A 21,858-nucleotide genomic window follows, 5' to 3' on the forward strand; every position below is an offset into this window, starting at 1 on the left:
TGGGTTGACCATGTGCATGATGCAGCCCATAGCTGTGTGAAGTACTTTGTGTTCATGAAGCTAAATAAGCTCCAAACAGTGTTGGCTCCATATGCAGGAGTAAAGGTTTAAGTCTTTGTTTCTCAAATTTATGTTCACTATAAAATATGCATACAATTTGTATTCTGAGTGTATCTTTCTACATTGTGGTGGGGTAGCCTGCTAATAAAGAAGGAAAAGTATGGATAATAGGCTGTAAACTGTTCTGAAAAGGCAGAGGGCTTTGTAGTGATAGAAAAGTTAACCTAGATTTCTAAATAAATCCAGTACACAGTTATATCCTATACTGCCCATCCCTCGACAGGTATTTCACTGTAATGTACTACTGAATTTCTAATTCCAAATGATACAAGGAAGCACAGCCATGAGAAGTGTTGGCAGTGTAATTTAATTTTATTTGTATCATTGGCATTTCATGTTTGGGACGTTGTTTCCTGAATTTATTTTTACTTTTTTTTTAAACGAGAAACATTCCATCAAATGTGAAAAGAACTCCCTCTGTTCCCAATGCGTAAGCAGAAAGCCTATCCAAACAAAAACTCAATATTATAAAGAACAGGAAAATAAAACAAGGTAAACAATAATACTTGACTTCTGTGTATAATGCATTGACTTAAAAAATCTGAGTCATTCTGTCTGTATAGACAAGTTATAGAGCAGTAACAAAGTGCAGGAAGCAAATTGCTAAGTTGAACTAAGGTTTTAAAATAGAAAGTACTTTAAAACAATACTTTAATACAGTTTCTTGCCATGATTCCATCATGCATCAATACAAATCAAATCCCGAGGCAACCTGTGCCTTTGACAGTCTTTCTGTATCATTATGTAAATAAATGGAAGTAATGATCAAACTCGCAAGAGGGTTAAAAACATTAAGACAAACCATCTATTTATAAAAGAGTTGTATTTAAAAAAAAAAATTAAAAAAATCAAAGTGCACTGCTGGTACATCTTACTTGAGGCTATTTGAGATGTATCTAACACAGGGGCCTGATCCAGTCTCCAATGATTTCAATGCTTTCTTCAAGCACCAGGGAAATAAAGAACCGTGCATGTTCTGTTACTAGCATTGCTATGACTAGCACAAAAACTGAAAAATTGTACCAGAATATATACGTAAACATCTTTTGTATGTTGAGGAGGCAAACACTTTTAAATTACCAGATGTGTACAGTACTGGTACTTAATGTTTTGGTGCCAGTACCAGACTGGTCCAGTAATTGACATTCAGATCTATTTCTAATTACAGATAAGGTATATAACAAAAAAGTAAATATTTGGTTATTAATATATTCTACAGTTCAGCAACCCAACCAGTCAGAACTTATCTTGCCAATTTTAACAATCTTCAAACTCTTGTCCTCCATTTGTAGATAGTACTGGTCTTTGAAAAAGTAGGTGTACCCTGTGAAGGTAAACAGAATGGTACACTCAATCGACTGTAGAGCACAAAATCTTTGATCAAAGTTTTTTTGTTTAATTTCACAAATCTTAATGAACTATGGGAGTTATTTCCTGAAATATTTACACACATTAAAAATGTGTTGTGTTTTTTTTTAAAACCATTTTGTGAGCCATAACTTTCCGGGCAGAAATATTTGCTGGCAAAATTGATGCTGAAAATGTAATCAACTTGGGACTCATGTGAGGTTAGCGATGCTTCCAGATATTTACACTTATCTGAGCAACATAAGAGGCCATATGAAACCTTGGGCCAAGCTGTCAGCAGAAATTGCTAGGATAAAATAAATAAATAATTTAAGGTTGGGAAGTGAGGGAAGGAAAATAGCACTTGTTAGTGTCTGTGATCAAGGGAATATCATGCTCTAGTTCTGGCTGTGCCACAAGAGGATGATGCAGAAATGGTGCTGGGTCTGCATGCCTGAAGGGTAGTCAAGAAGTTGGGAAACTTTCAAATAACTGAGCCTGGCCTGATCGTGGCCTTTGGCATTAAGACTTCCTGTGCTTTAGGTGCTGGAAGGCAGAAGCCATTTATTTGTTCTCTCAAGCTATGAGAGATAAAGAGCTCTCCAGCAAGCTGATTTTCCCCATGCCAAAATTGATGTCAAATTGTCACAGATTCAAATGCAGGTTTTCTTTAGTTTTTCAAAGAGACTCCATCATGGGTAGCTCTTCATTTATGTAACAGCCTGACATTTGTATAGGGGGTTTCTAGGTCAAAACGACATACGAATGGAGAGCACCTTAACAAGTTATATATGGCCTTATTATGGCTATTACTATTGCTAAGAAAATAGAAGGAAAGAACAGGAGTAAAATTCTACTAAAGACTGTTTCTTGCCTTGTTAATATTTGCACAGTGTTCAGTGCAGTGGAAGTAACTGATAGAATGCAAACTGAAATTAAATAAGCTTTGTTAAAAGAGATATTAGGGAAACCATTATTACTTGTTTGGATAAAAAAAATTCCAGGGGAAGTTGTGTTCTGTAAATGTTTCATTTCAAAAAGCTTAAGCTGTGATCAGTAGGATGTAGTTATCAACTGGTGTTCAGTGGAAAAATATCAATAAAGTTTGAACTGGAAGCCTGCAAATCTGAATGGCAATTTGGCTCTGATTTATGGACCAGAAGAAATTAAAGTGTGCAGTAATGTCAAGGAGACAAATAAAAGAGCTAGTGACTTAAATCAGACTATAGCTTACCGCTGTCAGTGAGACCCAGGACAGCATCGAGGTTATCTGGAACTCCGTTCCAAGAATCCGCAATGAATTTTGGGGATGCAAGCTCCATTTTTTTCTTTTCTTCATTGTACCTGAAGTGAATTATATCCATACATTACAAATCTGTACTTAATGTAGAAATTTAACTTAATTTTGCAGGGAGTCCTCCTGTGATTGTGCAAAGCAATCAAATGGAAATGAGGTTGTAACATTGCTTCCATTTCATTGTCCTTATTCCTGATAAACTTTATACCATGTGAAGTCTCTTCTGGAAACGCAGCTCTCACTGAACTGAGACTTTGCTTAGCAAAACATTTTTCACAGGTGTAGCTTCAAAATGCCAAATTCTAGGGAAGGTGACTTTTCAAGGAACAACCAACATGTAAAGGTTTTAATTTTAATGGGGATTTAAAAAAAATCCTACTTGAAATTGTATGCTTGTACACCACTTGATTGATGGATTGTTACTAAATTACAAATTACTTTCCTTAACTTTTCATTTAAAAACTCTATTATTTTCACACAGTTCTTTTTCTCTTTGTGACAGTCAAAAGATAAAGGCCATGTTAAAAAATATATTCATTTCTTTGAAAAACACAATGGTTTTCACACTGTGCTTTGAAGATAAAACCTCATCTGAAGCAAATCCACACAACTTCAATAAATCTTGTAGCTTCTTTGCAGTGTCCTTCAGAAGTGAGTGGGCCTGCATGTATCTGCAGCTCCAGATGATCAGGGGCTCTGCAGAAGATGCTTCCCCCTTTTTCTGACTTAAAGTTTGGAGTCAGTGCTGAGTTTGAAAGGTGGAGTTGCCCCAGGGAGCAATGACACAGGATGTAGTTTGGCTTCCAATGCATATGAAGCCTCAGTGACTCTAGCAGCATCTCTTTAAACCCAGCAGATTTCAGAGAGGTTGTCTGTAGCCAACACTGGAGGGAGGGAAGTGTGTATGATCTTTCTTTCTGGTTTTGGTCACCTTTCCCCATTACCACATGGAAGTACTTGGTTTGTATCCTATGGTACACTGGTACAAATGAGCAGCATCTTGCTTAAAAATGATTTGTGTAATTAATTTAAATTGCTTCCTGTGTTTTCTTTGGATATTTAAAGAAAATCAAGTTATTTGCTACATAGCTTTAAAACTGCAGGTGAGGAACCTGAGCCAGCTTCTCTTCCTCTGTCTCGCATAACTTCACTTTGTTATAATAACATTCAAATAGCTTGGGGCTGGAGGAAAATCCATTTAAAGCAAGTGTGATAATAGCAAGGAGAGTATTATGGTATGTAACTACGTCAGTTCTGTGGCAGAGTCCTTGTATAAAATAAAACAGACTCAAATATTATTGCATCTGTTAGATGTATTTTTTTCCTCAAATATTTTGATTTCATCTTTAAACAGATAAAAATCACCTCAGATTATTCTTATTTCTTAATAAATTATGCATTTTGCAGTGACTAAGTTGATAAGGTACTTTGATAGGAATACAGTCTGGCTAGAATGATGAATTACCTGGGGGCCCTGGAATATAGTTAATCAAAACAATGTTTGATACAGACCAGCAGTTTTGCTAACTCATAGTCTGTAGCTCTTGTTAGGAATTGCAAGTATTGCAAATGACTGTATTAAAACTACTTGAATTCATTTAACAAGATGATCTCTGCAACATTATAAAGTGAGTAAAATCTTCAGCTTTTAAATTTTCATTTTTCCTAGAGATAATGGATAAGAGTCTTCAAAGTAATCCCAGAGGCATGGAATTGCAGGGGTTGGAAGGGATCTCAAGAGATCATTGAGTCCAATCTCTCTGCTAAAGCACTTCCTTACAATAGGTTGCACAGGTAGACATCCAGACAGGTTTTGAATATCTCTGTAGAAATAGACTCCACAGCCTCTCTGGGCAACATGTTCCTGTGCTCTGTCATAATGTTATGATTAATGGAGCGTTGTGAAATGATATGTTACTTACTTACGGGAATCCCCAGCCAATAGGCCATAAAAAAGACAGTAATCCAATTTGATGATAATATGAAATTAATGTTTATGTAAAATGGACTCAGTTATACTTTCTTTTACATTTTCATATAGATTGTGTCTCAGAAAGGACTCATATCTTGTGAATCTTTTCATGGTTAACGTTTCTGATTTTTAACTTTTCTCTACGTTGTCAATTTATGAGTGGTTCAATGTTCAGCCCATTGCTTAATGGCTGCATTCCTAGAGTGAAGTCCTGTTTCAGGAAGAGATCTCTGATAATGAATGCTGGAGTTAGTGTTTCTGTTCTGGTCCCCCCCTGTTCTGATGGGCAGCACCCAGGTCCTCAAAGCACCAAAGTGTCTGCTTTTTAAAATGATCTTTTGTGCCACATCTCCTAGAGAATAAGGTACTGAAATTCTATTAAGTATATTTAGTAACGCTTTTTGTCAGGCACAATCTAGGATGTTTATTTCAAACACATTAATCTTTGCACATTTTGAAGACATTTCTTTCCTCATCTCTGTCTGATATCTTTCCTGCACAGTGTGTTTTTGCAGCAGGTTACTGGCCAGCTCGATTGCAGTCTGAGGGCCCTGAAGTACTTGGATACTTAGATAAATGTAGCTCAATACCCAGCTCTGCCACAGGTTGCTGTATAACCTTAGGCAAGTCCATGCATCTTATTTCCTTCCTTAGAAATAGGCCCTTACTTACCTAAAACATGAAGCCTCTGGTGAAACTGTTGATGGTTATACTAACACAATTAGATCCCGTACTGATTAGGGTGTTTAGTCTCCATCACAATCCAAGAATTCTTTTGATAATAAAATGGCATGAGAGCTTAGTTGATAGTTACATCATATTTTGCATCTTAGACAGTCTTTTGAACAGGAGCCCTACCCCAAGTATACATGTAAAGACTTCTGTGAATATCTGTGGTCTTACTTGCAACAGAGCTTCCCTGAGATGTAGTGGAAACATGAAAAAGATTGCAAAGATGGTTAAAACAAATTAGAAACCTAGATTTTTCCCAAAGTACTAACAGACTTTTTGCGGTTTGTTCAGATCTCCTCAGTGCCAACTCTATGAGTAAACAAATGCATCAGTGACTGGTACATCAACTGCCAATGGGACTGCAGTCATCTGCAGTGTGTTTTAGTAGTCACAGGTTGTTTCTTTTGCATGCAGCGCCTTCAAACCTGTTGGCTTAGTGCAAGAATTTTGAAGGCAATCCAGTTTTTAGTTTCAGATGACTGGTGATCACCCCAGTGTTTAGGAGGTCCTCTCAGAGCTTTCTCCCACCAGTTTCTACTCACCAGTAGAGACAATGTGCCCCTCTTAAGAGCCTGGGACTGACTGGGGTGGCTGCTCAGATACAGGGCTTGAGGGGGACGAGTTGTTAGTGGTGGGCAGTCTGAGATGGACACCCAGATCTCCTCTTCTCTTGGAAGCTGTTACCTCAATTACATGCTAACCTCCTGCTATCATATGGAAGCTCTCTCTTGGTGGTATCTCTCATCTCAGCATCCTCTCTCACCGCCCTTGCTCAACACCACTGTCAGTGCTGTCCCAGCAGCCCTCATTTTGAGTTGGCCAGGGATGAAAACAATCAGCTTAATTCTTGCCTCCCAAACCTGAATGTGCATTCAGCATTAGAGATATGATCTTGTCTAACAGCATACCACCCCTTCCATGTCTCTTACTTCCAGTATCTGTCTCCAGAGAAAATATATGTCTTCTTGTTTCTGCCCCAGTTGAAGACTGCATCAACGCGTTGCACGTCGGGGGGTAGTCCCAGGCTGGTGAGTTTCTTTGGATAGCCCCTATCCAGGTTGCTGGCTGTATAAACCCAGTACTCATTTCCTAAGAAAGGGAAAAAACGAACTGCTTATTAATCAGGCACATAGGAATATTTCTTCTTTTATACTTGGATATGGCAGTTTTCATTGTACTAATTGTACTACTAGTTTTTGTAGTATTTTTCTGTCTGTGACAGAAAAAATCAGAGTAAGTAAATTAGAGTACTAAATTAGAGTGCAGATGTACTGAGATCACAATTTCTGTTTTTGCCTCTCAGTAAAATGTATCATTTCAGTGTGCTTTTGCTTCCTATTTCTTGTCTGTTTCATTTTTCTGAGCTCTGAACCAAAGAGATTGCCAAATGTACAGCTCTTTAAAAAGAAAGAAAGAAAGAAAAAAGTATAGTTTGGGTGTTGTAAAACAAATAGTTACTCTTTCATAATCTTCTGTGTTATCAGACACTGTTAACCAGACTTGGATCAATATGGATCAAATGCAGAAACTCATGCTCACCCTCTATTTGTTTTATTCAGCAATTTGTCTCTTTGGTTTGTTTTCTTCAGCAAATTTATTGAGCTGTTACCAGGTTGTTTTTGCCCAGAATTCATATTTGTGTTGTCTTTTTTGTCATATGACATTTTCTAATTTCTCTCCAAATACGTTGTGGTGGAAGAGGTCTGTTTCTACATTCCTTACATGGATTAGTAGCTTAGTAAACACCTAATAAGATTCACTGAAAGCCACGGAAAGACTCGTTCATGAAAGGATTTTTCCTAGATTCTATGATACAGATAGTGGGAAGGAAAGCATTTAATATAATAAAGCTATAAAGTGTAGCCCTTGAGCTCCTGAGCAGTTGCCACTTCAGAAGCAAAGGATGGTTCTCACTCCCAAGCATTTTGAGATAGTTAAGTTACAGGCCACTTTCAAACCAGTCTTTGATGGTCTGAAGAGTTCTTATTTAAAGCAGGTTAGTTATATTTCTTTTCCTGGAAAATATAAAGAAAGGGAGAGAGATGCACATGTAATAGAATTATGTATAGTATATCCAACTCTTAAAGCATTTTGACTTGGCTGAAATAAGACATCTTAAAGCTTTTTTTCTCTCATGTAAACTAAAGGAAATAGCCTTTGAGATATATGGCATAAATTACCATTACTCTTTTCCATCCTGTACAGAAAATGTACAGGAGCGTGGGCCATGTGGTTTTTATATGATTGGAGATGTTTAGTCATGTTTTTGGTAGATACTGGAGCCTAGTTTTTGCTGGCTCAGTTTTTCATAGAGCCTCCCAGCTCTGCTCAGTTGGCCGGTACAGCTGAACCATACGTGTGACTCCAGATGGCCAGAGCAGTGCTGCCTCATCTCCTCCCTCTGGTGCAGGCAGTGAGCACGGCCCCTTTGTCCTCTGCTGGTGAGCCACCAAAGCAGATCCTTGGATGCCAAAGTAGAAGTCAGTGTTTGGCAAAGGAGAAGAGGAGGAGAGGCATGGGAACAAAAGATGTAACATTCCCAAGCAACATGCACAGAGACAATAGCTTATCATGAGAGGAAACAGAAAGAAAACGCAGGAATGGATGTTGGGTGGCTTTGTGTATGAAGTAGTAACTCTGGTTTAGTCCTGCTTATAGTTGAATGCTTCTTTCTGGGTGCTGCTGGCTCCCTTTTGCTGTAATGGGGGCTGTATGCTGTTCGGAGCCTTTCAGATCCAGCCTTTGTTGCGATGTCCTCAGTACAGGATATTAGGTATCTGCCATCATACCCCCTGGCTATGCTTACTCTCAGCAGGCTGTTCCCTGGCCCGGTTACAACTCAGAGGAACCTGAACTTCAATGCAGCATTTATGCAAATGCGTAATTACATTTAAAACTAAAAGCAGTACCTGCAAAAAATACAGCCTTCTCATCCTGAGGGGACTCGTAGACAGCATCGATTTTCTCTGGTAGATCAGGCCAGAATGTAGCAACAAGAAGAGGACCTGTGGGTTTTCCTCGAGGGTTTACAGTTCTCCACATGAATCTGAGCAGAACACAAAATAGTACGAGGTTTACAATGAACTAATTCACCAGCACATCTGTTTCTCATCATTTCTGGCAAAGGCCACAAGTGCATGTATACACGTACATGCACACACGTTAGCAGCAGCACACACTTATAATTGTTTTCCTGCAGTGGCTGCAAAACCAAATCATTTAGAAATGTATTGCTAAAACAGTTGCATAATAAGTTGCAAGCTGCAGACTACATTGCTTATGCTGATTGCTTTGGAGTACATGTCACTTTTTGCATCAGAGCAAAATATATTCTGTGCTTTGATTATACAAATAAACTCATTTACAGAGCATTTAAACTATTAGAGCTCTCCTGCTGCTGTGTGTGGAGCAGATGGATGAGCATTTGACAAAAGCAGTGATCGGTATTCCATGGATTGCTCTTGCAATTACCACTGTAGTGACTAGAGGTTCAAATTTAACAGTGGTATATCAGTCTGCTTGGAAGTGAGCTTGGCTGTAAAAGAAACTGCTAGCTCTAAAAATGCTCACTAGAGAAATGCAGAGGAAAATTTATTGGATATTTTATGTGTGAGTAGGATCACCGTTTGACTTAAACTTTAGAAAGCTGTAATTATCTTCAAATGGCAAAGCTTTGTGTTGAGGGCCTTTGGTACTCAAAATGGCACTGCCATTTCCTCCTCCACGGAACAAGCAGCTTTTTTCTTCAGCAAAATAGAAGTTTTGCCATTGTCATAAAATGAAGAATCAGCAGGCTCGTGGAATCATTCTTGCCCCAAGCCTGTCGCTATGAAATTCTCAGGTTAAGCAGCTTTCACTATTATTTTGTTGCTGAAGATCAAGGTGCAACTGGCATATGATTTTTTTGCAGAGAATAAGTTATCATTACCTGTTCCTAACCAGAATAATTAAACCTTTTGAAACCTAGGAGCTGAAAGTGATTTATTTATATATTTCAATCCAAAACTTGGAGAATCAGTCCTAAATTCGTATGATAAATTCCTGTGTTTTTATTAACAGACATTTGACTGTGAACAAACAGTACTAGCTAGGACAAATAAATCATTTTGAAATGCATCTGCAAGTATAATTTGTTGCCATGTACTAAATAGTGTTTGAAATGAGGAACAGTGCAACTGGCAAAGTGCATTGTTGTTTCTCTCTCCATTAAAAATATATATTAATTAAAATCAGACATATGGTACTAATAATGTAGTTGTAAGGAATTCACTCTCATTTTGCAAGCACAGATGTATTTTTAATGTGTACAAAAATATATCAGCATATATCATAACCTTCTGTTTGGAAAAGAGAAAAATAAGATGTTTACTCTTAGGACAGTTTTAAAGTGCATGTGAAATGCTGTAAAAGGTAATGATAAAATGTATTTTGTGCATCTTGTTTTAGACAGAAAAGTAGATTTAATATGATATAAAATGGAAATCCACATAACAAATCTTTCTAACACTGCATTCATAAAAGTAGCTCCTTTAAAAATGCAGGTTATAGGATTCTTAGTCAAATTTGGAACTGATTTACGGCTGAGTCAGCACTAATAATTGCTATCTGCACGAGTTCCAAACTTTTTAGAGCCAGTGGAGACTTGAACACAGGAGGTTTTATTAAAGCACACGTTGAAATGGTAAGGTTTTCTCTTGGAAAGGGAATCTTTGTCGAAGTTGTATTTCCTTTTGTTTTTGGATTGAGTAAGAAGTGTTTTTATTTCTACTGCTCTTATTGAGGAAATGGTGGAAATACTTCTTTGGCTTTCCCAATTCTCTTCGAAAATTTTGAAATGTTTAAATTCATTCATGTTAAATTTTAATATTAGATGTATAGACATTTCATATTTCTTTATGCTCGGTATTTTACATTCTATTTTAACACAGTATTTGCCATTATTACTTGTACAATTACTATTATATGCAGTTGTATAGGGGAACCAAATTGGTGGGTTGTAGTCAAACATTCTGGTTGCTATGAAAGTACTGTCCCAGTTAAAAGGTCAGTGGTTCTCTGTGTATTCCCATTTATTTATTTGGTTTGAGATGTGATTTGAAGGAAAAGGAATAATTATTTTTTGAGAGAATTCATCTGATCTGATCTCCTTTTTTGCTACTTGCCCCCTATGGCTATGTAATGTGACAGCTGGCATCATTTTCACGAATCCTAGAAGTCACATGACAAAACAGACTTTTTGTTTTTTGAATTCCAAAAGTGAATCATAATGTTTCTTGCCTGATATTTTGAGAGCCGTAAGACAGACAGGCAAATCTGTTCCAGAGCAAAACAATTAAACAATTGTCTGCTTTTGCTGAATGTTAGATAAGGAGTGAGGCAGATGAACAGATTGTCCTGTATTTGCAGAGTTCTTCGACCGCCTGGACCTGAATGCAAAATGCTTCTATTCTGTTCAGATTACAAAGAGTAGTGAATTGCTCTGCTGATTTAGAAATTGATTTAAAATTGCTCTTTGCTGAATCAAGTCCTGTGTGGTTACTGCTCCACGAAAGCAGAAGTGAGGTGGAGGTCCTGGCTGAAAGCCAAAGCCCACAGGTGAGCCAAAGGATGCTGTGAGCGCTGTGGAACTTGTAAAGATTTTTACTCTCAGAATGTGTTTTTGTTTTTGAAAGCACTGAGATGAGGTGAATACTTTAGCTCTCTGACTATGCTAACAGAAGGGAACACTTTTTTTTGGCAAACTTGTTAGGCCACGGTGCTGAGGCCAACTCTGCAGCTTACTGGAAGAAGGGTCCAGAGCTGGCTTTCTGTGAAGCTGGCCTGTTGATAGAGTGGGACCATTTCTTGGCCATCAGGGGCTATTTCTAGCCATTACAGATGACTGGTTTGTAAGGAGCCTGAGCCTGCTGCTGTAGGAGTCTGCTCAGTACAGGAGGTATTGGACTCAGCCCCCTGGATGTATTGAACAAATCCTTTTTGCTTATAGTACTTGTAATACAAATGGAGAACATTAAAAATTCCCAGTTATAATAACATAATCACAGTCTCTGCATTGCTGAAACTGAAAGCATTCTACAAAGGTTATTTTTGATTTGTTGACAATCTGTCAAGGAGCAAAGAAAATGTGTTTCAGTATGTCAGACTGAGATACTTGTATGTTTATATATGCTAGGAGATGATGTTTGATTTGAGCATACACACCAAAAATACATGGTCCTAGATCTTCAGTTGCTTTGGAAGAATGTTCACAGCAACTGAGGATGAATGAATCAACCAGACATTGATTTACAGAAGGGAAAATAGAGCTTTAGAGTATCTCAAGCACGGGGATGCCAAGTCTCACAGTCTTTAGGAGATGCTCTTCATTGCTGAGCAGCTGGGTAATACAGGGCCTGGCAAAGGCAGTGGAAGCTGCAGCTGTGCAGCTGCCTCGTTTTCCTGCCACATATCAGGAATTTGTTCTTTTGGACCAAAAAGGCCTCTTGTGTCTTCTGTTGTGGAGCCTTTGTACTCATGGAGCCTGTTCTAATCATCAATGACTTTGATGTGTAATTATGGCAGCTGTGTGCCACATAATACTATTATTTAATGATTTTGGACTAAACCTAGATTAAACCATCCAAGGACAGTTTTGCTGGCAGATTTCCATAACTGTGTCTTTGTGCACATGGGAGAAAAACAGACCCTTTTTGGACCAGGCCACTGTAATGCCTACACTCAAGTTTTGCTTAAACATTGTGATAGAGGAGGCATCGGAGATTATTGTCACCAGTTCTGGATAGAGTACTTCTGTTGAGATGTGTTCAGATTGGAAATGTTCCCAGAATCAGATTTGAATCTTTTCTCTGGAGTGCAGATTATGTGGAATGAAATAAGGAAGGATAGTGCCTCCAGAACTGTACTTGGCTGAAAGTAATGGGATTTCCAGTGCTGAGTTACTATCCTTGTAGAAACATTCAGAAATGTTTTATAGGGAGTGAATCCTTCTTTGGCAGGTAATAGACTGCCTAATGCATCTCTTCCATTGCTAATTTTGTGATTAACATTACAGATTGGTAAATCTCTTAAGATGTGGGAGGGGGGTCAGATATTGTGTAAACATTTAGAAGTTGGGATACATTTCCCAGCTACTTGACACTTTTGACCTGGTTGCAACTCTGTAGAAGCCTGCAGAGACACCAAGGTTAATTTTAGCTCTCTAGTCTGTAAAATTGGGCTGAAGATACCATGAGAACAAGATCTTTTTTCTTGAGGTAACTTGCATTTTGCTCAGGTTTTGGTTATAACTAGTACCAGCCCAGCTGTCATTACATCTTGGCATGAATATTCTCAGTGCAGAAGCCAGAAGTTAAAAATCACCACAAAACTGCCTAAAACAACTGAGGTTGAAAGTTCCAGACTCTCAAAATTCTTTGAAAGTAGCTCTAAGAGAAGATTAATTTATTTCAATATTACTGCTCATGTGAGCTACCTCACTGGCCTGTAATTACAAGCAGCCTTTTGGACATGAAGGTGACTGGGAGTAGTCAGCACGGACCGACCTTCTGTGATGAAATGACTGGCATGGTGAATGAGGGGAAGGGACTCTAAAGGTTTTTGGCACTGTCTATGTTAAGATGCTCATAAAGAAGCTGATGAAGCATGGGCTAGATAAGCAGTCAGTGAGGTGGGCTGGCTGAAGAGCAGGCCCCAGAGGGTGTGATCAGTGGTATGATGTCTGTTTGGAGGTCAGTCACTGGGGGTGTATCTCAAGGGACAGTACTGGATCTAGCAGTGTTCGGCATCTTTGTTAATGGCCTAGATGAAGGGACAGCGTGTCCTCAGAAAGCGTGCTGGTGGTAGAAAACTAAGTGGACTACCTGGTGCTCCCATCCAGGGGGACCTCAACAAGCAGTGGAAGCAGGCTGACAGGTGCCTCATGCAGTTACACAATGGGCTGGGAAGTCCTGCACACTGGAAAGTGTAACAGCCCCAAGCACCACTACTTACTGGTGAGGCGAGGTCCTGGTGAACTGATCACTGGTCTGATGGTGAGCCAGCAGTGTGCAGGAGGCTGCATCATCTAACCATAACAAGAGAATGTGCCATTTCTTTCTCCTAGGAGCTCATTAGGACATGTTGCTATCTCTGAGCATACAGAAGAAATGATAGTTTGTACTTAATTATAACTTCCTAGACTCTGATGAACAGGTTTGATACTTCAGATGCCATCAGTAAGCAATTTATCTCACTCACCTGTCTTTGAAGAAAAATATTTCTCCTCTAATTTGTGCGACTCCATCAAATACAATGTCGTGCTTGCAGAGCTCTGGAGTGACAGGTCCAAGGGTAGGACGTGGTCCTGGCCCTGGTCCTGGCCCTGGTCCGGGTTCCACATCAGGTGATACTTCTGCAAGAGTGAACAGAGGGATTCTGGGTGTTCTACTATGCTGTAATGCAGTGCTGCACCCGTAACAGAGATCGTGAATGATCATAATTAATACAAAGGAATAGCTTTGAGAAAGACTTTGAAGAGGAAAAATTCTAATGAAGTTCTTGTAAAGAAGGGTGGCTGTGTCCAGCTGAGAAGGCCTTAGCTTCCAGTCCTGCCTGAATCTGCTGTGATGCCACCTGAGACACTGCACCTAGCTGTATCTGTTGTCTTTATCTGTCTGTTTAAGTGAAAGATCCAGGGTTGACTATATTGAGTTTGAGTGTTACCATTACAGTTTTTATTATAGTGATTTGTAGAATGAAGAGAAATGCACTTTGAAGTCCTTCTATTCAGAATTCTCTGCAACTCAGCTGAGAGAGGCATCAAAATGGATTTTTCTTCTTTTTACAAGTGCTAATATTTTGCAGATTATAAAGATGAATTTTGAGTAATTTGTGTACGGTCCTTGTGTCTTTAACACTAATCAAAACGTGCTTTTCAGAACATGCTCTTTGCTGCCTGGTTTGTTCTTTATTTTCTGGTTGTTACGAGGCTTACCCTAGACATCAGACTGATCAACTTTGTTAAACACTGTGTGTGAGTAGCTGATTTGAAGTAACAGTAATGGAAGAATTTTTTTTTTTCCAAACAGTTGTTTTATATAGAATGCAGTTTGGGTAAGTATTATTTCAAAGCGTTATTACAAAGAACCATCATAGTTTTGTCTTGGCTTTTGATGTGTAACTGGAGAACACTGGGTTAAATTCTAAGCTCTATTAATGACATGCTGGGTGAGTTCAGAAAATTCACTTAACCTTGCCCATGTCTCAATTCTCAGTCTTAATTAAAGGAACTAAGAACAAAACAAGAAAAAAGTTAAACCTGTTTTTTGACAAAGAAGGTCTCACGTGATTATAAGGATAATAATTTCTGAGGTTCTGAGTGCTATGCCATAGGAATAGGAAGATATCCTGGTAGAAAGTGCAGAAAGAGAAATGAAATGCATTTTTCTAGACTGCTTAATTGACTGTAGGATATTTCTGCCTTCGCAGGGTGGAAAATGGATAAACAGAAGGGCCTTCAATCATAATTATTTCTATCCATTTTACTAAATGTCTGTGAAAAAAGTAATGAATTTTAAAGATATACCAGCATAAAAGTACTTATCTGTGAGCCTTCCAAATTCGTTTACACACAGCTATAATCTCCCACGCTTTATCTGCAAATGTTATTGTCACTACAGAACTTGAGTAGTGGGAAGTCAATGTGAACTTTTTTCCAGCTGGGACAGGAAACAAACTCTTGCCCTTGTGGGGAAGGGTTGTGAGCTGGGAAGATCAGGGTTGTGTAGACAAAAACACCCACATCAGATTTTTCAAGATAGAGGAAAACACAGCATTTCACTGTCCTGGAAAGCCATTTGTCAGGGGGGTTTGGAGGCTCTTGTTATTGCAATAAATTTAATGACTCCTCATCCTTAAATTGTGATATTTGTTTAAAGTAAGACCCCTGATAGTAACATGGAGCAACTAGGGAAAGAAACAGAGGATGTTTCTGGCATTTGCAATATTGTGCATTGTGACATCTACTGTGAGTTCTGAGACCCAAAACTCAACCTGTGCTCCATACATTTCTGATGAATTCTGCCAATGAGGGACAACTTTACCATATAGCTCCTGGATCCCCTTAATGTCATCCTGAGAAAGTCGGAAGTTCTTGGTGTAGGTGTAGATTGGGGCCATGAGAGCTCCGGGGTCCTCCGAGTGCTCTAATCCCATTGCGTGGCCGAATTCATGGGCAGCAACCAAGAAGAGACTGTATCCTGGATAACACAGCAAGTTAGTATCAGCTGCCTTGTATCTAAATAAAAAGGCACCATGCAGGTTAGTCACTGTTTCATTTTCCTCTCCATTTGTCACAAGTCTCCCAATCCTAAACAAAATAGTATTTACAGCCTCCAAATACGTATGTCATACATAGATCCAGAATGGTATTTCACGAGAGTCTAAAACCTCTTCTATAGCTGATGTTGCTGGACTTTCACATGTAACTTTGAACACAGTCAGTCTTAATACTTCTGTGAAACAAGAAAGTGTAATAAATAAAATCATATTTTTTAAGCACAGAAGAATTAAACTTGCAATCTAGATCTCAAATCATGAAAGTGTTAAACAGGTCTGAATAGTCATGTGTCTAAACAAAGCCTGAATCAGCACTGTTGTACCAAAGACTAAGTTTTAAAAAGTCTTTTGTCGTTGGAACATTTTTTGTCAGTTATGTCCAAACAGTCTCTAAAATATGGCATTTGTTTTCCTTCTAAAACAAAAAAGGAAAATAATCAAAAACCTGAATCTAGCACGTGTTTGTAGATGTGTAAAATGCTGTTTATATTATTTAATTTTATCAATATTACAAACAAGGGCAAGGATTAACACAATTAACTTTAAATACTTGTATTCACTATATAAACTTAGCAGGGCTCTCCAATTCCCAGTACTCTTTTTTTTTTTTTCTTTCATCTCTGGCAATATCTGTTCCAAATGGATTCATTTTTTACATTTAGTGTTTGTTCCTGATTTGACTGGCATTGGAGTCTCATTCCTATATAATGAGAGAAATACTATAGTACATATGGATATTAAATTTGAAGGAAAATTTGGTCATGAAAGAAAAACTTCAGTTTTTTTTTTTTTTTTTTTTTTTTGTTAATGGTTTTTGTTATTATATTTTAGACGTATACTTTCTCACCGCAGTTTTAAAAAATCAGTTTCAGGCCGACCAACTCTGGAACTTCTTAAGATTTTTCTCAGATTTCAAAGTAAGGGTTTTGCTCAGATATTGGGTGGGGAGGAAGTACTCTAACCAGACAGGAGTGATGGATGAAAATGAAATATTCACAGTGTCACCAGCTCGGAATGTTGTTTCCATTGTATGGCTCTGACACTGTGTTACCTTGGTCTGGACAAAAGCCCCACTTGCGGTCATCATCATAGCTGCTGGTAGAAGCACACCACAGCTTGCCATCATTGCGACCTGCACTTGTACAGGAGTCGTATTTATTCCCAAGGAAGATGAAGGGGAATACACAAGGAGCTCCTTCTGAATTTCCACCAACTGTTGACATGGCTATGAAAAATGGTAGAGAAATAGTGAGAAGGAAATCCCACTTGTAAGCTTCATCTGATGTCTCTTTTCTGAAGCTAAACTTTAAACGGCAAAGCGAGCAGAAAATCTGAAATACTCTTAACAGTGCCAAGAATAAGATTAAAAGTATTATTTAAGAAGAAAATCCTCTGACAGAAAAGAGAAATGTCTAGCTATTGCCATTGCTATGAATTTGTCATTTGTTTTGGTGGGAAGGAGAAGTGCTGGCCCCATGTGTACAGCTTTGAGAAAGAAATGGGTAGCAGTGTTTTGAGGAGGAAGATTGCATAGTAAATATCTTTATGTTGTCATTTTGATAATGCTGTTGATAATTTCCTGTTGATGTCTTAATGTAGCTCATGAAGATTCACAGTAGGCTTAGCGTCAGAAAACTCGAAGGGCCACTGAGCATCAAGTGGTTGTTAGTTGTCCCACTGAAATATAAGCTTTCAAAGAAAAAAGGTCCAGTGGAGAAGTCAAAAGGTGATATGTAATAGATTGAGGAATTACTTTATGTTGACAGCAGGATGCATTTTAAAAACCTATGGTTTCAAACTTTCGCTAATTGAACTTTTTTTTTTTTTTTACAATACTGACACAAAAACTTGCAAAAATTTCCCCTAAATCTTTTCAGAGCTCCAAAATATATGGCAATGTATAATAAATAAAAAAAAAGAAAAAGAAAAAGAAAAAAAAAGCTTAAACAACATGTATTTCATTGTTTCAGTAATAGAGACTCTTTATCTAGGAGTTTTGATATATAGATTCTAGGTTCTTGTTGCGCTGCGAATTCTATTGCTTCTTTTGCCTGTTGACCTATGCTTCAGATTTTCATCTTCTTAACTATGTAGCATGTTATAAAGAATTTGATCCTTTCTTTAATTTAAATTTTAATTTTTTCCTTTTTAAATAATTTGTAAGGCAAAATTGAAGGGTTATACCTGAATATCAGAAATATCAGGAAACCAAACACTCATACAAATCCATATTTCAAATGAGTAGGGCATTTTCACAAGATGGGAAAATCAGGGTACGCCTGTGTGCTCTCAGCTGGCAGTTGTGCCAGCTATGCACAGAGGCTTATGGCCCATTGTGCTTGAGCATAGCTTCACCTTGGCTCTAGCAAAAGGCTGAGATTTTAGAACCACAGCTACTAACTCATTGAGTCTAAATAATTGTATCTGTAGCCGGTATCCTAAAACTGAAAACATGCCCAGCTACAAAAAGGTATTTTTTTGTTCTTTTGTGTAATAAAATTCATGTAATTCAAGTTAAAAATATATAGGTATTAAAAAAAAATTGTAAAGAAAGCAAGGATTTATTTTCCTGGATAAAACATTTTACTCAGTTCCCCTGATCTGCTAAAAAGATCCATTAGTTCAAGTTTACTGTACTAAACAGGATTTATTTTTTCCCATGTGAAAATGTTAAAATATTACTTATTGAGAGTTAAAATATTGCTTATACTTTATTCTGTCATGAGTCTTCTCTTTCAGGGCCATTAACAAGTTGTAATCTACTCATAATTATCATGCAGTGGTAGACATTTATTCCTACGGTTCGATGACTTTTGCGTATTTTGGGTAGATCTAGTGTAGTACTGCATGCCACATTCAGTATATTTTACACAGATTGCTCACAGCCACCAATACTGAAGTTGTACCTGGCTCACTGACTTCTATACACTCTGGTACAGGTGTAAAAAGTATTTTTGTTACTTAAAACAATGACAAATTATACTGTTATGCAAACAGTGTTCCTCATACCAGTTTCTGGGCAGAATCCATATTTCTTATCTCTGTCATAGTCTTCGGTGGTTCCACACCATCGGTATCCATCTGTCCTGCCTTCTGTTGTACACTGGTCATAGGACTGGCCTTGAAATTTAAAGGGAAACTTGCATGGCTGTCCGTCACCATTGCCACCCATTGTAAAAAGTGCTGTTGGGAAACCAGAAGAGGAAAATATTAAAACACAACGCTCAGAATCCATGAGAAATCATAATGTGCCAGTGGTGATGTTTGAGGTCTTGACAGTGATTAGGTACACATTGTGTGCAGTGTTCACTTAAAGCCTCTATTTTACACCAAAAATACTTTGATAAGAGAGATGGATGTGGTACAGTATCACTAGAGAGGAAATGAAGAACAGAAAGGAATAACTACAAATTAACTGGGAAGGAAGAAAACTCTACTAAGCTGATGGAATGCGGTGTGGATTGTACGAATCCTCTGTAGCCTGTCCCATTACATAAAATGTTTAATATATCTTCTTTAATCAGTGTTTCTGAAAGCCATTCTGATAAAATCATTCCTGTTCCTTAGTGCTTTGCTGATTAGTTTACCTTTCATCAAAAATGTTAGCTAGGATAGTCAGCTTTGTACAGAGCCTTGGACAGTTTTCCTAATAGCTCTTTAAGTTTCATACTTCTTTAAGATGCTAGCTTGTGGTAGAGTTAGTTAGATGTTATATCCTGGAGGCATTTCCCTTAGGCTTTGCTTCTCATTTCCAAGCATCCACACAGCTGTGCTCAAGCACTCCCTAGACAAGCAAGATTCCTCTAACAAAGCTGAACGCTGGGAGATCCTCCTGCCTTTTGCTTTGTTAGTGCTCCCAAGCTGATCTTCTAGGGACTCATTGTTGTCTGTGCACATACACAAACAAGTCCCCATGGCTCATCTGTGAGAACTGCAAGTCTCTCACATAGATGGAGTAGGTTAAACTGAGTCAAGAGCCCTGGGACCTGTTTTAGGATTGGAGTAAAATTTCTGGAATCGCATCCAAGCTGAATTGCATGAAAATACAGATGGCTCAGAGCATTCAAAAGATTTGAATCTGCCTGTCTTTTCTCTGGGCCACTCTATGGGCAGGAATCCTCAGTGGTACGACTGTCCATGTGAGTGCCCTGTGCTGGTGGGAGGAAACCTCAGGGCAAAAGGCTAGGCCAGACTTGCACCGAACTGAGACAGAAACATCCTCAAGCTGCCACATACTATTTCTCCTTGAGATTTAAGCACAGCATGTCAGAATGAAACTATGAAAACAGACTGGGGGAGTTGGGCTTGTTCAGCCTGAAGAAGAGAATGCTGCTGGGTGAACTCACTGCATCCTTCCAGTAGCTAAAGGGAGCCTACAAATAGGAGGGGAGTCAACTCTTTACAAGGGTAGATAATAGCAAGACAAGGGGAAATGGTTTTAAGTTGAAGAAGGGAAGATTTAGATTGGCTATTAGGGGAAGTTCTTTACTATGAGAGTGGTGAGGTGCTGGAACTACTGCACAGAGAGGCTGTGGATGCCCTATCCCTGGAGGTGTTCAAGGCCAGGTTGGATGGGGGTCCTGGACAGCCTGGTCTGGTATCAGATATTGAGGTTGGTGGCAGGGGGGTTGGAGCTTGATGATCCTTGAGGTCTCTTTCAACCCAAGCTATTCTATGATTCTATGAACTTTGTGAATTCCCAGTGTAAAGAATGCATGATTTAGCCTTTTTAAGATCACGAGGAGGACATCTTTCTCCTCCTCCCCCGCTATAAATCCAAAGCTAAAATCCAAATATTATGCAGGAAGGCTTACCAAGTTGTTTATAACTTTGCTGCTATCATTTCTGATGACCAAATAGCTCTTGTAGCCCCAGTGTCTTTGTGTAGGTTTTGAGGATTTGTGTCTTTGCTTAGTCTGATACACAGCTGGGAAGAGACAATGTTTATGAGCAAGCTTTACCTTTTAGAGTAGGAATAAATAATAAGCCAAGACTTTTTTTCTGTCCAAAGGGCAGCAGAGAAGGGCTCTGACGATGAGATATTGTGACACAAATGATTCATTTTGCTTTTCCGCTTAAATCAGCAATTGGCCACAGAATCAAAGATATAACCACTACATTACTGATGTGAGTTCCTGCCCCAGTACAGAGAGGACTTGGATCTTGCAGGCCTGGCTCACGTGGGAGGGTGTTCTGAACTTCAGATCTGGCCAAGCTTTTCTCTAGGTCCTTCTGCATCTTTGACATGGAGGCAGCTACAGAGTTCCTGTCTCTGAGCAAAAGCTGCTCATTGATGTAATGGTAACACACACTGTGCCTCCCCAAAAGAGCAAGCTGCAAATGTTTGTATTTTTTAATATTCTGCAGTAAAATAGGAAACATATTTACTAGGACTGTGTCTGTGCTGATTGGAGAAAATCTTTTCATTTTTTAAAAGATAGATTTGGAAAGCAAAATTAAGCTAAGTTTTTGAGATGACTCATTTACCACATGGGCTGCTTCCAAATCTAGATCTGGCAAATTCTATTTTAATAGCTTTTTTTAATTAAAAAAAAAAAGAAAAAAGAAAAGGTTAAAACATGGCTTAGTTGCAGAAAACATAAGGAAAATCAGTCTTGTACAGCTTTTCATGGAGTCCTTCTGAGTCACAGTCAAAAAACAGTTTTTCATTTTGTTTGACGTAACATCATGTGATGGTAATATCAGAGGTTTAAGTTTTCAAGGATTCCTTCCCTCCATCCCCAACAATTACTAGAAAAGTCTTTGCTTTGATGTAAATGAAAATTAAAGGGACTATTTCCCCAAAACAAACAAACAAGGAGCTTGGTGGATTGTAAGATCTTAAAAGGGCCTGTCTCTTGTTCTGCTTCACAGTAAATTCAACAGTTTAAAAATTTGTAAAGTTCTACATTTGCAACAGCAGATTTAGGCTGGATGTAACTAACCTGTGAGTCAAGCTGCAGTGACAGCCTACAGGATTGGTGGTGACTGGTGCAAGGAGAGGTATCTGACCTGTGGGACTTGTAGAGGAAACCCATTTTTATTCTGTTTCTACTATTCAGGACATTGTCCAGCT

General features: G+C 38.5%; 1 protein-coding gene across 2 annotated transcripts in view; it reads right to left on the reverse strand.

The window, feature by feature from the left end:
- Window positions 1–413: 413 nt before the first annotated feature.
- The window catches only part of MMP2 (matrix metallopeptidase 2), a 35,451-nt gene continuing 14,006 nt past the window's right edge, over window positions 414–21,858 (reverse strand). The window contains 9 exon segments of one of the 2 annotated variants that reach the window (NM_001303205.1): window positions 1,341–1,373; window positions 1,375–1,444; window positions 2,702–2,811; window positions 6,398–6,557; window positions 8,378–8,514; window positions 13,704–13,857; window positions 15,548–15,703; window positions 16,834–17,007; window positions 18,792–18,963. In NM_001303205.1, coding sequence (NP_001290134.1) covers window positions 1,364–1,373; window positions 1,375–1,444; window positions 2,702–2,811; window positions 6,398–6,557; window positions 8,378–8,514; window positions 13,704–13,857; window positions 15,548–15,703; window positions 16,834–17,007; window positions 18,792–18,963 — 1,143 coding nt within the window. In that variant the 3' untranslated portion in view covers window positions 1,341–1,363. 2 annotated transcript variants of the gene reach the window in all.

Source organism: Meleagris gallopavo, chromosome 13 (genome assembly GCF_905368555.1).
Source record: "Meleagris gallopavo chromosome 13, MGAL_WU_HG_1.1, whole genome shotgun sequence".
Lineage (NCBI taxonomy): Eukaryota > Metazoa > Chordata > Aves > Galliformes > Phasianidae > Meleagris > Meleagris gallopavo.